The sequence below is a fragment of the Mus pahari genome, chromosome 15 (assembly GCF_900095145.1).
Source record: "Mus pahari chromosome 15, PAHARI_EIJ_v1.1, whole genome shotgun sequence".
In the NCBI taxonomy this organism is placed as follows: domain Eukaryota; kingdom Metazoa; phylum Chordata; class Mammalia; order Rodentia; family Muridae; genus Mus; species Mus pahari.
Genome location: NC_034604.1, coordinates 193645 through 206703, shown reverse-complemented (window position 1 = coordinate 206703; position 13059 = coordinate 193645). Strand labels below are relative to the sequence as shown.

Below are 13059 nucleotides of genomic sequence, written 5' to 3'. Positions count from 1 at the left end.
GAGGGAGGGAAGAAGGGAGGAAGGATGAAAGAAAAAGACAGAAGTTACACTCATAGTGTAGTATACACATTAAGCTCAAAACACAGACATGAGATGAGCTGTTGGATCTGAGTTGCCGATCAGTCTGGTCTATATAAGTGAGTTCCAAGTCACTCAAGGGTGCATAAATTATCTCACTGTAGCCAGGCGGGGTGGCTCACCCTTTAATCCCAGCACTAGGGAGGCAGAGGCAGGAAGATTTCTGAGTTCGAGGCCAGCCTGGTCTACAAAGTGAGTTCTAGGATAGCCAAGGCTATACAGAAAAACCCTGTCTCGAACCCCCCCCCCCAAAGTCTCACTGTTCTTGAGAGCAGAAGTCTGAGTCAGATGTGAGGTGGACCATGCAACTGTTGAGGGTTCTAGAAGACCCTGCATCACTTCTTTCTAGATTCTAGTAGTTGTTGGAAACCCCTGGAATTACCTATTTTATGCCTTCATCACTCCAGAATGTATCTTTAAACTGTCCTTTGTGTGTGTCCAAATCCCCTTTCTTATGAGAAAACTCCTTACATTAGGGCCCGCCTAAATCTAGCATGACCTCAATTTTATTTATACAACCTGCATTTCCAAATGACATTACACCTGAAAGTTCTGAATAGACATTAATTTGGGGCTGACATACTCTAACCTACCACAAGAACAAATTATATTCAATGTATATTAAACTTAGATGTAATGGCTATTTTTTGCATGTCGCCTTGAGTGGACATATTAAGATGCCTGGCTCAGCATTCCTTCTTAGAGTCTGAGGGTGCTCTGGATGAGTTTAGCATTTTAATCGGTGTAGTGGCTATTCCTGGTTGTCAACTTGACTATATTTGGAATGAACTATAATCCAGAATTGGAAGGCTCACCAGTGACCCTAATCTGGAGGCTGGGAGATAGAAGTTTCTGACCTGGATCTTGGTATGGAGATCTTGAGGCATAGTGGCTATGGATTCCTGATTAAGACAGGGAGATCTCCGAGTTCAAGGTCATCTGGGGTTAAAGGTGTGGTGGCATACACCTTTAATCTGGGCTACACCTTCTGTTGGAGGCCAAATAAGGACATTGGAAGAAGGGAGTCTGGTTCTCGCTCTTTCGCCTTCTTGCTGTGTGGGACTAAGCAACTGCTAGATCCTTGGACTTCCATTCACAGCTACTACTGAACCATTGTTGGGAATTGGACTGCAGACTGCAAGTCATCAACAAATTCCTTTACTATATAGAGACTATCCGTAAGTTCTGTGACTCTAGAGAACCCTGACTAATACAATCAGCTAGCTGCCCTTCTCCTGTAGCAGTTTCTTAAAAGGAACAATCACCTTCAGGGAAGCTGAATGCAGGATGAACTAAGGAGGTGAAACATTTCATCCTATATAAACTCATTTTAGATTCAGAACATTCTAAAGCAACAGCTCTCAACACATGGGTCACAACTCCTTTGGGGGCCACATATCAAATATTTATACTGTGATTCCTAACAGTGGCAAAATTATAGTTATCAAATAGCAACAAAATAGTTTTATGGTTGGGGGTTATTATATAAGGAACTGTATTAAAGAGTCACATCAATAGAAAGGTTGAGAACCACTGCTCTTAAAGAAGGTAAAACATCCCATGCTAAGTTCAAGAAGTAAAACAACTCAACAGCTTTAGTTAAGTCCCTGAAATTGACAAGATTCGCAAGAAGATTCCTACCTTCCCCCACACATAGATGCCTCAAAAACTGCAGTTTCCATGAATTGAGACAAACTGGGCCACTTGGCCTGGGCTCAGATCACAACCACCTGGAAGATGCAGGGACTAGCAAGCTGTCTGCAAGTTGTGCAGTGCAAGTGCACTCCATGTCAAGCTTTCCTAACGCATGGGGGGCAGGGGGCTATAGTGACAGAACTGTCCTTTCTGCTTCTGTAACTCCATAAAACTCACTTTGTACTTTGTGTACTTTAGGGTATCCTTCCTTTGGCCTCCTGGTTTCCTCTCTGGGCTAAGTAGGCATTTGTTCATATCTCTCCCAAAACAGTCTCACATGCCTAGTTCAATCTTTTGAGAACCAGAGAGGTCAAAAAGAATTCTCTTGGGGCTAGAGAGATAGTTCAGCAGTTAAGAGCACTTGCTGCTCTTGCAGAGAACCTAGGTTAGATTCCTAGCACCCACACAGTGGCTCAACTGCCTGTAACTCCAGTCCCAGGGGATCTGATGCCCTCTCTGACCTGTGGCACAAGTACACGCATGGTGCAGACAAAACTCACATAATACAATTCTAAAAAGCAATTTTCTTTCTTTGGCTGGAGAGCTCAGTATTACACCTGCAGCTCCAATCCTAGGTGCATTCTGACTTGTCTCTTCTCAGTCACCCAACCCAATATACGATTTCATGGAAAAATTCACCTACTTTGTTCCTCTGGAGATAGCCACTCTCATTGCCACTAGTGCCCAGCCCTACTTACTCCCACAGTTCCCATTGACTCTGATGTAGGCAATTCACTGAAATTCCTGGAAAAGACAGCCACAGCTTATACTAAACATTATATAAGGACTCAACTGATCAAAACTGCAATGATGGTGGAAACTGATTAGTATTTTCTTACACTTAAGAGATTTTTTTTTTTTTTTTACTGCTATCAGACTAAACTCCAAAAGAGCAGAGACCATAAAAAACGTAGACCAAATCACTGAGTCAAAAATAATGTGTGCATGTTTCTCTCCCTTAACATGGGTCTTCAGAACCAAACTCTGATACTTAGGCTTGGCTCCAAGAGTCATTTTATAGTCAGAATTGACTTTTAAAAAATGTTTGAGAATTTGCTTGCTTTTTTTTTTCAATAAGGCACAAAAAAGTGCCTTCTCTCTCCTTCCCTCTCCTACCTTCCTGTAGTTGACCCACTCTGCCCCTAAGCAGCGAACCTGACAGATGACTCTCTGAGCCAGCCAAGCCAAGCTGGAGCTCTTGTCAGGGGCCCCTGGGGGGGGGGGGAGTGGGCGGGACAGAATTCAATGACTACATTTTCACTTTCTCAGTAAAGCCTAGACTTACCTGCACTCCCTTCTTCTTTCTGCTCATCAAAAAATAAGAAGGAAATGCTAAGAAAACTTGAATTTGTCACAAATATTTTTTCTACTTTTCAATATAACATTTCTTGACAATTGGTATCGGGTTATGACTTAATTTAATATTTATAAATTTGGAAAACTTATAACAAGTTATCAAAACAAGGGGCTTGTTCTTTGACCATGAATGTACAATAGTATATGCTTTGCCATTATCCACACGAGGTAGGAAGGCAAAATAATAAAGACAGCAGAAATCATTAGAAGTCCAGCAGATTTTTGAAAGCTTAAGAAACAAAAGATGCAATCAAATCAACCAATCATTAAATTTAAATATGAACCACATGAGAATGCAAATTAAGTTATGTTTATTTGTTCAGAATATTATTGTGGATTTAAGGCCTTATCTGTTAGATATAAATACTCTGGTTTAAAAAAGCAATGTGATCTAGAGATGGCAGATGGAGAATATAGTAACCAGAGTATCTGAATGCCCCTGTTATCTACTAGAAACAAACTCATGAAATCTCATGTCCCTATACAAGGTGCCTGGTGGAACGTCCTAGTATTGAGGGGCCCTGCTATCAACTTGTGATGGGGGAGTCATCTGCACTGCGGAAGAGTGCCAGTGATGGGCAGGGGGAGCTGGAAGGAATTCACTGTACTCATAGTCTCCTAAACTCTGGGAGATGAGCCACAGCCATTATGTTAGCATAGATGTATCAAGAGTGAGCAGTTCTTTTCTGCCAGCCTAGAAGTCTCACCAAAACCAGATAGAATTACATCCTCCTCAAAATGTAAAAACTGCTTATGCCATTAGCTCAAATTCACAATCTTACGTATTAAAAAACAGAACCCTGGCGGTTTAAATTGAAGTTTAGATGGGAGCCCAAGTAAATTCATCACCATGACGAAATGACGAAATGCTGTTTGCTGCTTGGGTGACTCATAGGCATTTACAGATGTCCAACCTGATATTCCGTCATCATAGAAAAAGGCATTATGCTTATTTATCTTTTTTTTATTTGACAAGCAGCAACATCATGTTTGTCATTTTAATGTAGATACAATTATTAGGTTATCTGTCATATTACAATATTTAAGTTTTTATTTTTTGTCCTTTAAGATACATTAAAAAAAAAAAAAAAAAAACACATCAACTGCAAACGTGAAGGGGAGAAAGCATGGTACCCAACCAAATTCCACATTTCAGCAATACTTCACTCATTCTTTTAATAAAGTTTTAAGAAACGTCATAATGACATGAGCTTGAAATATCTCTAGGCATTTTTCTCTGACGCTCATGACGTGGCACTGGTGATGTTGTAAACAGCAGAAAAACAGGGGCTGCCAGACGACCAAAGTATGGAGGCACAGGCCTGCTTTCTCCCACAGGAGCTCGCCAAATGGGGATGGCAATGACCTCACACCTGCACCAGGAGGTGTCACGCGACATAACTGTATTCATCTGCAGATGTTTGGCTGCGCTCGATGTACTGCTTGTCTATCAGAACTTCTATGCACTTCTTAATCATGCTGATACTGGGATTGAACCTGGCTCTTGACTGGCTGATTACCTGTGAGACAGACAGGGAACTATTCAAGTTAATCAGCCAAAGCATCCATTTCTAATTAGTTGTGAGAAGCCTCACATTTCAGCTTCAACAAACCTATCTAAAGGAAAAGGGTGTGTGAATGGTGACCTGAAAACAGGGTTCTGTAACAGACAGACCTGATGGAACAGGTAACACATCACTGTGCAATACCTATCAGTCTCTACATGATAACAATAGTGAAGTTTGTGTCCACAGTAAAAGAAACACCTAACGGTTGCATTGGAGAGGAAATAAAGTGCAGAATAAGCAATGGCAAAATAGTAAAGCTTACACACAGTGAAATTACTAACAATGTCACCTATCCACATATTCAACATGCTCCAAGTCTATGTAGTGCTAATGCTACTTTTACTCCAATGCTTTTTCCTAATGCCATAAACCTTTCAGTCGAGAGCTCTGCACTGCTGAGCAACCCTAGGTTGTTCGTTTCACACAAATATTTGTGCATAAACAGAATGAAGGAATATTCATTGAAGTAGTTCCCTTCTCCAGATGGAAAGGTCATTTAACAAGTTTAGGATCTCTAGTTCAAACCTAGCAAAGTCGTCTCTAAACTGAAATTTTTAAAATTTGAGAACTCTTTAAAACAAACATTTCTTTATGCTACTTGGCCAACATTAGTCCTGTCTCAACATTAACGAGGCCCAGTCCCAAAGCCCAGAGCTTTTCACTTTACCTCTTGAATAAGGGCGTTGTGCCGAAGCACCTTGCGTGCTTTCATGATGCGGACAATAGCAGCTTGAAGATACATTTTCCGGTCCTCATCTACAGCACTTCTAGTCTGTTCCAGTTCCTGTTTTTATGAAAAATGGGAGTGGGGAATCCCCCACAAATAGGACACTGTCATTGATGATTCAGCAGATGAAACTACCTGCTGCACTCAGAAGAGCCAGGCTTGGTTCCCAGCCTTTGCACTGTGGACAAACCCCTCCCTCTGGACTCTTCCTCAGGTATGAATAAGGTGCACAAAAAAACTTGCAGGCAAAACAAAAGTCTTAAAAAGTAAATCATATACTCGGAGGGGTAGCAAATTCGCTTAGTTGGTGAAGTGCTTTCTAAACTATATAAGCATGGTAGAGTTCTATGCCCAGCACCTATGTAAAAAGGCCAGGCATGGTGTCATGTCTGTTAGTGCTGCAGCAGGTCAGTCAGCCTAGACTACTATTTAGCCAGTGACAAAAATGCTACCTCAAAATAAAAAGGGAGGGAGAGGGAGGAATGGAAGAAGAATAGCTTCAAGAAATCATACCCGAAACTGACCTTTGACTACCAAACACATACACTGCTCAACACAAACCAAGAAAGAGCAGCAGAAGCAGCAGCAACAACAACAATAAAACATATAATAGGGCTGTGCCAATACCACAACCATCTTGTAACACCTCTAGTGGATTACAGATTTGTGAGTACAAAGATAAGTCACTTTTGAAGTTTACACTATTCTAAATTATAATGCAATCTAAATACATAACTAAAAAATGATTTCAGTTGCACAGAACAATATTTTAAGACTTGTCTTGGCAGTAAACCTCTGTGCCAAGATGCTCTCAGATGAAATTGTAGCAAGGTGCAGTGGTTAGCTCTCAGGCAAAATGGATAGGCTATGGCTGGGGACTGAGGGACTGATGGGAGAGGTCCTCTGTCTCATTCAAAGAAGACAGGGAAGACAGGCCAGAAAAGTGTGATCGCTACTGAAAAACAAGGGCTTGAGGCATACAGAAACAGACGATGCCAGAGGATTAGGGACAGTACAGCAGCTTTTAAACACAAATCCCTCAGACTGTTCATTCTACAGAAAAGGAGGATCTTGGTCACATTAAAGTTCAAGACACATGGCAATTAATATGTACGTCTCCCTCATGGAATAGTTCTTCCAGAGGGTCTGATATCTACTTCCCATCCAACACTGAGCACAAAAAGCAGTTAGGAAAGTCTTTGAATAAACCCGACTCCACACCAAAGCAATGATCACTGACTGCTGAATTCTGTCAAAAGCTAGTCACATGACTATATCTAAGAGTATCAACCCCATTCCTGCTGGCTCAACAGACCAAACTGTTCAGGGCAAGCTGTGCATCCATGTGCACATTTGATAAGTATTTCGTAAGATTTTCTCTTATAAAATCAGTTTCAAGAATGAACATACCACATCAAGAAGGGCATTTTTAAAGAGAAGGCAAAGAAAAGCTAAACTTCCTACCATTTCTGCCTTCCCTTCTTTGAGGTACACTCACAAGCCCTAAGTATGTTTTAAAATAAAATATGGGGTTGGGGATACAGTTCTCAGGCAAAGCATTCACATAGTCCATTTGAAGTTTTCATTCAATACTTAACATTTATTCACTCACTCACTTACTCATGTTCATATACTGTCTCTTCCTTACCCACTCACCAGCTCCACCTCATATACAGCTAATGTTTGCTAAGAAAGAAGCATTTTACTCAGTAGTTGTGATGGTTTGTGTATGCTCGGCACAGGGAGTGGCACTATTCGATGTTGTGGCCCTGTTGGAGTGGGTGTGTCAATGTAGGTGTGGGCTTTAAGGCCCTCATCCTAGCTTCCAGATGAAGATGTAGAACTCTCAGCTTCTCCTGCGCCATGCCTGCCTGGATACTGCCATGCTCCCACCTTGATAATGGATAGAACTTATCCATTAATGGATAGAACTTGAGAATGGATGCCCAGCTTAAATAATGTTTTTATAAGAGTTGACTTAGTCATGCTGTCTGTTCATAGCAGTAAAACCCTAAGGCAGAAGTGAAGATACTGTTAAGTTGCCCAAGTTCCTTTAAGTAATTCAAATTCACCGGGTGTGGTGACACACGCCTTTAATCCCAGCACTTGGGAGGCAGAGGCAGGCAGATTTCTGAGTTCAAGCCCAGCCTGGTCTACAGAGCAAGTTCCAGGACAGCCAAGACTACACAGAGAAACCCTGTCTCGAAAAAACAAAAAAAACAAAAAAAACAAAAAAACAAACAAACAAACAAAAAAGTAATCCAAATTTAACTCATGGAGTCATTAAAAGAAAATCAAAGTAGACTGGGCAGAGGGTAGCAGCAGTAGAGTAAGAGAGGGAGGAGAGAAATGTATACACACGTGAAAATATTACAATAAGTGCTAATTAATGAGTAGATAACTAAGCTGGATCTGTCTTGCCTATGCTATTTATTTTTTAAACACTAACAACTGCAAGAATAAACCAGAAAAGCATTATCATGTTATTAATTTCTGAGTGCAAAGGTTAGCTCGATCTTGTTATAAAACCGACTCATTCAAAGCACTGCCTAAATATTTCTAGAAGAGATGACATTCAAACCAGTACTTACTTGTGGCGTATCCTTCTGCATTGATGTAGTAATCTTAAATTTTGTTCTCTTACTGCTGAAGCTCATATTTAATGAAAATGAAGATTCTGCATCGATATCTTCCTATATTTAAAACAAAATTTTTTTTTCGGATTTCACATTTACCAGAATATTACTCAGTTTCTATTTAGGAAGTAGCTATTTTAAGGCCCAGCCATTATATATACTATCTTCTGTCTGAAACTGCTGCAGTAGCCATAATACTAACAAGTGAGCTTCCAAGGTTCTGACGTATCCAGTTAACCCACAATAGTATTTTGTTTATTTTTTGAAAAGCCAATGGCCTTTTCTTCTGGGAAAGTTGCTAAGCTAACTTACAGAGTCATATGAATATCACACAACCTTAAAACTGCCAATATCCCATAGAAAAGCCTCTATCTGCTAAGGGTTGAAATCCCTTGGGAAGGTTACCTTTTCTGAATCATGGTTAATCATTTTCACATCAAGTAATGATTTGATTGTTTTGGTCAGCTCCTTTTCATTCATCTGGGTACTGTCTTGAAGTTCTTTGTAGCTGACAGTTTCACTGTTGTTAAAGGCAAGAAGAACTGCCATTTGGTAGGTTGTAACCATAGCTACATATGGTTTTCCCAAATAGTTCATTTTAACTTCACCTACAATTAAACAAAAATTGACAGTACAGTGATCATCCAAAGAGTTTCCATTTGACATTCTGGATTGTTTTCATTAAAAAAAAATAAACCAGAGACATCTTAAGGTTAATGCAAAGGCATTGAAAGTTCTTGCCTAGAGGACATGGGCTGCCAATGTTGAAGTAGTGAGTATGTAGTATATAGTAACAGTTGACCTACTACAACTTTGTCAGAGTTTAAGCAGTGAATTTAGATAATTAGGAACAGGAAAGCTAAAGCAGAACTGGTGGGAGAGAGAGGTAGCAAAACCAGAACTGAATGGAAGAAACAAAGGACAAAGAGAGACAGTTGGCAACTCTATGTATATCCTCTAAGTCTGATAGCTTAAGTTCAAACCTGTGTAACCACACTGTGGAAGAAAAAACCGATTTCTACACACCCACTCCACACACATACAGGCTTGAAATTTAAGATGAAAATGTAAACATCAAACATATTTCACATGTAGGAAGAAAATCAGAACACTCAATTTATTCAATAAACTTGCACAATCAATGCAGTACTACTAAGAAACCATAGTCTAAGATGCAAGCCAGTCATACAAAGCAAATGACACTAGTACTGAGATCAACCTTTTAAAGGTAAAAACAGGGTTCCTAATAAAGGTCACAGCACCAGGATCAACTTCCTTATGTCATTTCTTTTTTGTTGTTTATAATTTTATGTGTGTGGCTATTTTGCTTGCATGCATATCTGCATGACATATGTGCCTGGTCCCTGTGGAGGCCCGAAGAGGGTGTCAGATCCCCTGCAAGTGGAGTTATAGCCCAGCTGTGAGCTGGCCTGTCTGTGGCTGCTCACCCACAGCCCTCCCTGAAGCCTAAGAAGAGTATGTGCTTTGGCTTTGGCTGGCCATCTCCAGAGAACTGAGAAGGAAGGCATTCTTCGAGTATTTTAAATAAAAGTCGGTAGACAGGGCTAAGGAAACTTTGGATAACAGGTATTCAAAAATATCTTACCCATCAGTCTGCTTTTCTAAACAAACTGTCTACTATGTATAAAATGATTGGCTGCAAAAATGTATTGTCATAAAACTCAAAGTAATTCTTAAAGTGAACATTACTATCAGCATTACATAGTTCCTTAATGATACCAGAAAGGAAGAAAGTGGATTAAAAACTAGAATTAAGCCAGGCGTGGTGGCGCACGCCTTTAATCCCAGCACTTGGGAGGCAGAGGCAGGCGGATTTCTGAGTTCGAGGCCAGCCTGGTCTACAAAGTGAACTCCAGGACAGCCAGGGCTATACAGAGAAACCCTGTCTCAAAAAAACAAACAAACAAACAAACAAAAAAACAAACTAGAATTAACACAGGAATTAACATTCTAAAGAAATACAATCACATAAATATCATTAAATGAATAGTAAGTAATCGTTCTTTACCTGTACAGAGATAATGTAACCATGTCAGTTTCCTTCCACTGAAATGCTGGCTATAAAACAATTCAAACTGTTGAAAGAGAAAGAAGTCAAGCTATTTTAAGGTCCTGAAACTTCTTTATTATGACACTGTAAAGATAAAAGCATCTTAACCCACCTAATGAAAACCTTGTTCAGAACCCCAGCTGCAGATCATGACTAGCCCCCGGCTATGTGGGTGTGCTGGCACCATTGTGGCTCTTCTGCTGAGTCTGCAGCAACTTGCTGCTCTGGTTCACCCAAGTGGTGTGGTGCACACTCATAGTCCCAGAGACATCGAAAGCTAACACAGGCTCACTTCAATCCAGAAGTCTGAGGCTATGCTGGGAAACAGCACTAAAAAGGGGCAGGCAGAGTAACTCCAGCAATCAACTGCCCATGCAGGGCAGACATGGCTCTGAAATATTTCTCTTCTATAGTTTAAGTTGCTGTGACATGTCAGCATGTTATTTATCCCACGTTATTTTTGTGTGTATGTATGTAAAGGGTAAAGTTAACACGGGCATGTCATCCTCAAGCATTTTTTCACATTATTTTGAAAGAGGGCTTCACTGAATCTGGAGCTTGCTCTCTGAGCTGTACTGGCCAGCCAGGAATCCCTGTTGTCCTTGCATTTTCACTGTGCACAGCACTGGGCACTGGAATCTAAACTCAGGTCCTCAGAGTCCTCCTATTTGAGCTTCAGTCACCTCACCCCACCGAGGCCTCTGAACCTCAGCCCTATCCCATTCCCCAACCAACACCTGCTAATTTCACTTCTTTATATAGAATCAGAAATGATATCAATATTAATCTGTATTAATATATTAATCTTATATTAATATATTCTGTTTAAAGACCAAATATGCGATCATATACGTTTCAACATGAAAACCATACCCACCCTTACCAGCACATAGCTTCATAAACGACAGGCTGGCCCATGTGTATGTGTAGTTAATACAAAGTGGGGTCTATGATATAACAATCGTGTAAACAATCACATGAACAAAGCTTTAGAGTTCAAGGTGTCTCTCTATCTACTGCCTTTTGCTGATATTAGTACATTTAACTTTATAATTGTATGAACAAGAATCTAAAGAGTCAGTACTTAACAATGCATACTCCAATTGCAAATGACATTTTGGCTCACAGAACCCATAAGAAATGGATTATAAATTGCTCACAACTTCAGTTCCAGGGGATCCTACAACCTCATCTGACTTCTGAGTTCCTGAGTTCAATTCTTAGCAACCATATGGTGGCTCATAACCATCTATAATGAGATCTGGTGCCCTCTTCTGGCCTGCAAGTATATAGGCAGGCAGAATGTTGTATACATAATAAATAGATGTTGAAAAAACTTACTTTAAAAAAAAAATTTTTTTTTTAATCAAAGCTTAGGAATTTAAAAAAAATTCCTTGGCTGGACTGGATGTATAAAAGACATTAGTTCTAAAATACATTTGTGTTGGGGTAGAACCCAAAATTTCTTCGTGAGTGACAGCCTTAGTTTTAATTTAAAAAAATATATTTATGTATTTGTCCATTTATGTGCATATGCAGACTCTCAGACAACTGCTAACAGGTCAGTCTTCAGTCTTCTAGGATTTCTGTCCCACTTTAGAGATTTTTCACTTCAAAATGCAGCTTCCACATATTATGCTTTCGTATCTCAGTCTATACATAACACATGTCTCAATTATAGGAAAATTAAAATATTACCAGAACTAAATGAAGCCTAAACATGGCTTCAAAGTTCAAATGGAAAAGTAGAAAGATTTGAAGCTTTCTCTTTTTTCTAAAATAATACACATTTACTTACTTGTTTAACTATTTATTTGGAATGGTGGTATGTTGTTCATGCTAGGGCCAGACATGAGCATGAAAGGATGACTCATGGGAGCTGACTCTCCATCAATCACGTGGGGTGTGAAGACTGAATCCAGCTCGTCAGGCCTCACCAAGCCAAGTGCCATCACCCAACTGAGCCATCCATTGCTATTATCCCTAAACTTACATAAAATACCACACCTTATGAACTACAGGTGCTTACTAAGAGCTGGTAGGGTTACTATGTATCACAAATAAACCCCAAACTGAAATACACACCTCTCACACACACATACACACACAAAGTGTCGCTACAATGCCTTTGTTTACTGCTGGCTTCCGAGCACACTTACCATCTGCACACTTTTCTCTAACTCTTGGGGGATTGCAAATGTAGATGAGGGAGCCTGAGTGAGAGGCCATGCACCAGCCTAAAAAGGAACAGTGAGATAAAATGTTCAATAGATATCTACCTCAAAAAAGCATTTCAATGGTGAGCTGCTGAGATACCTTTTCTCTTTCTTGGGATTCTGACAGTGCTATGGACCATTTTATTCCAAGTCTGTAAAATGTGGTCCACAGCTCAAAAGCTGACAAAACGTTATCAGGCATCATTTGCTAACCTTCTATAGTACATTGTCAAAATGATTCATAAATCTAAAAAAGAAAAGTACTATCATACCTGAAGGACATATATTTGGAAACTAATCCCCAAATCAATCACGGTGTCTTGGTTTCTGATGAAATTGTTGAACTTATTGTTCAAATCAGCACTGACACTCATGTCTGTGTACATTCGATGCAGCTTGCTGGTAAACTCATAACCACAGGCTTGCTGGAAAATAAGTTGTAAAGAATATAACCTAAACTGAGAATGATCAGCCAGGGATCAATTAGGAGACCAGAGGGTTTTATTTTATTTTAGTTTTTTTTTATTTATTATTAATACTGAACTTAAAGATCACCCTAAATCACTGGAAATCTCTGGCCTTTTGACTCTCATACTAACACCAAACACCAAACATACTACACAAACACACTCATGCCTGACCACTTACATACTGACACCCAACACTGTACACAAACACGCTCATGCCTGACCACTTACATACTGACACCCAA

At 39.9% G+C, this 13059-nt stretch overlaps 1 protein-coding gene across 3 annotated transcripts in view; it reads right to left on the bottom strand.

Moving 5' to 3' along the window:
• Positions 1 to 4077: 4077 nt before the first annotated feature.
• Cul2 (cullin 2) overlaps positions 4078 to 13059 on the bottom strand; it is a 43417-nt gene continuing 34435 nt past the window's right edge. For 2 of the 3 annotated variants that reach the window (XM_029546951.1, XM_029546952.1), the window contains exons 15-21: positions 12620 to 12772; positions 12291 to 12368; positions 10090 to 10156; positions 8466 to 8668; positions 8016 to 8117; positions 5365 to 5481; positions 4088 to 4649 (exon numbers count right to left, since the gene is read on the bottom strand). In XM_029546951.1, coding sequence (XP_029402811.1) covers positions 4518 to 4649; positions 5365 to 5481; positions 8016 to 8117; positions 8466 to 8668; positions 10090 to 10156; positions 12291 to 12368; positions 12620 to 12772 — 852 coding nt within the window. In that variant the 3' untranslated portion in view covers positions 4088 to 4517. Of the gene's footprint in view, positions 4650 to 5364; positions 5482 to 8015; positions 8118 to 8465; positions 8669 to 10089; positions 10157 to 12290; positions 12369 to 12619; positions 12773 to 13059 lie in introns of all 3 variants that reach the window. The other variant, XM_021215028.2, reaches the window with a different exon arrangement.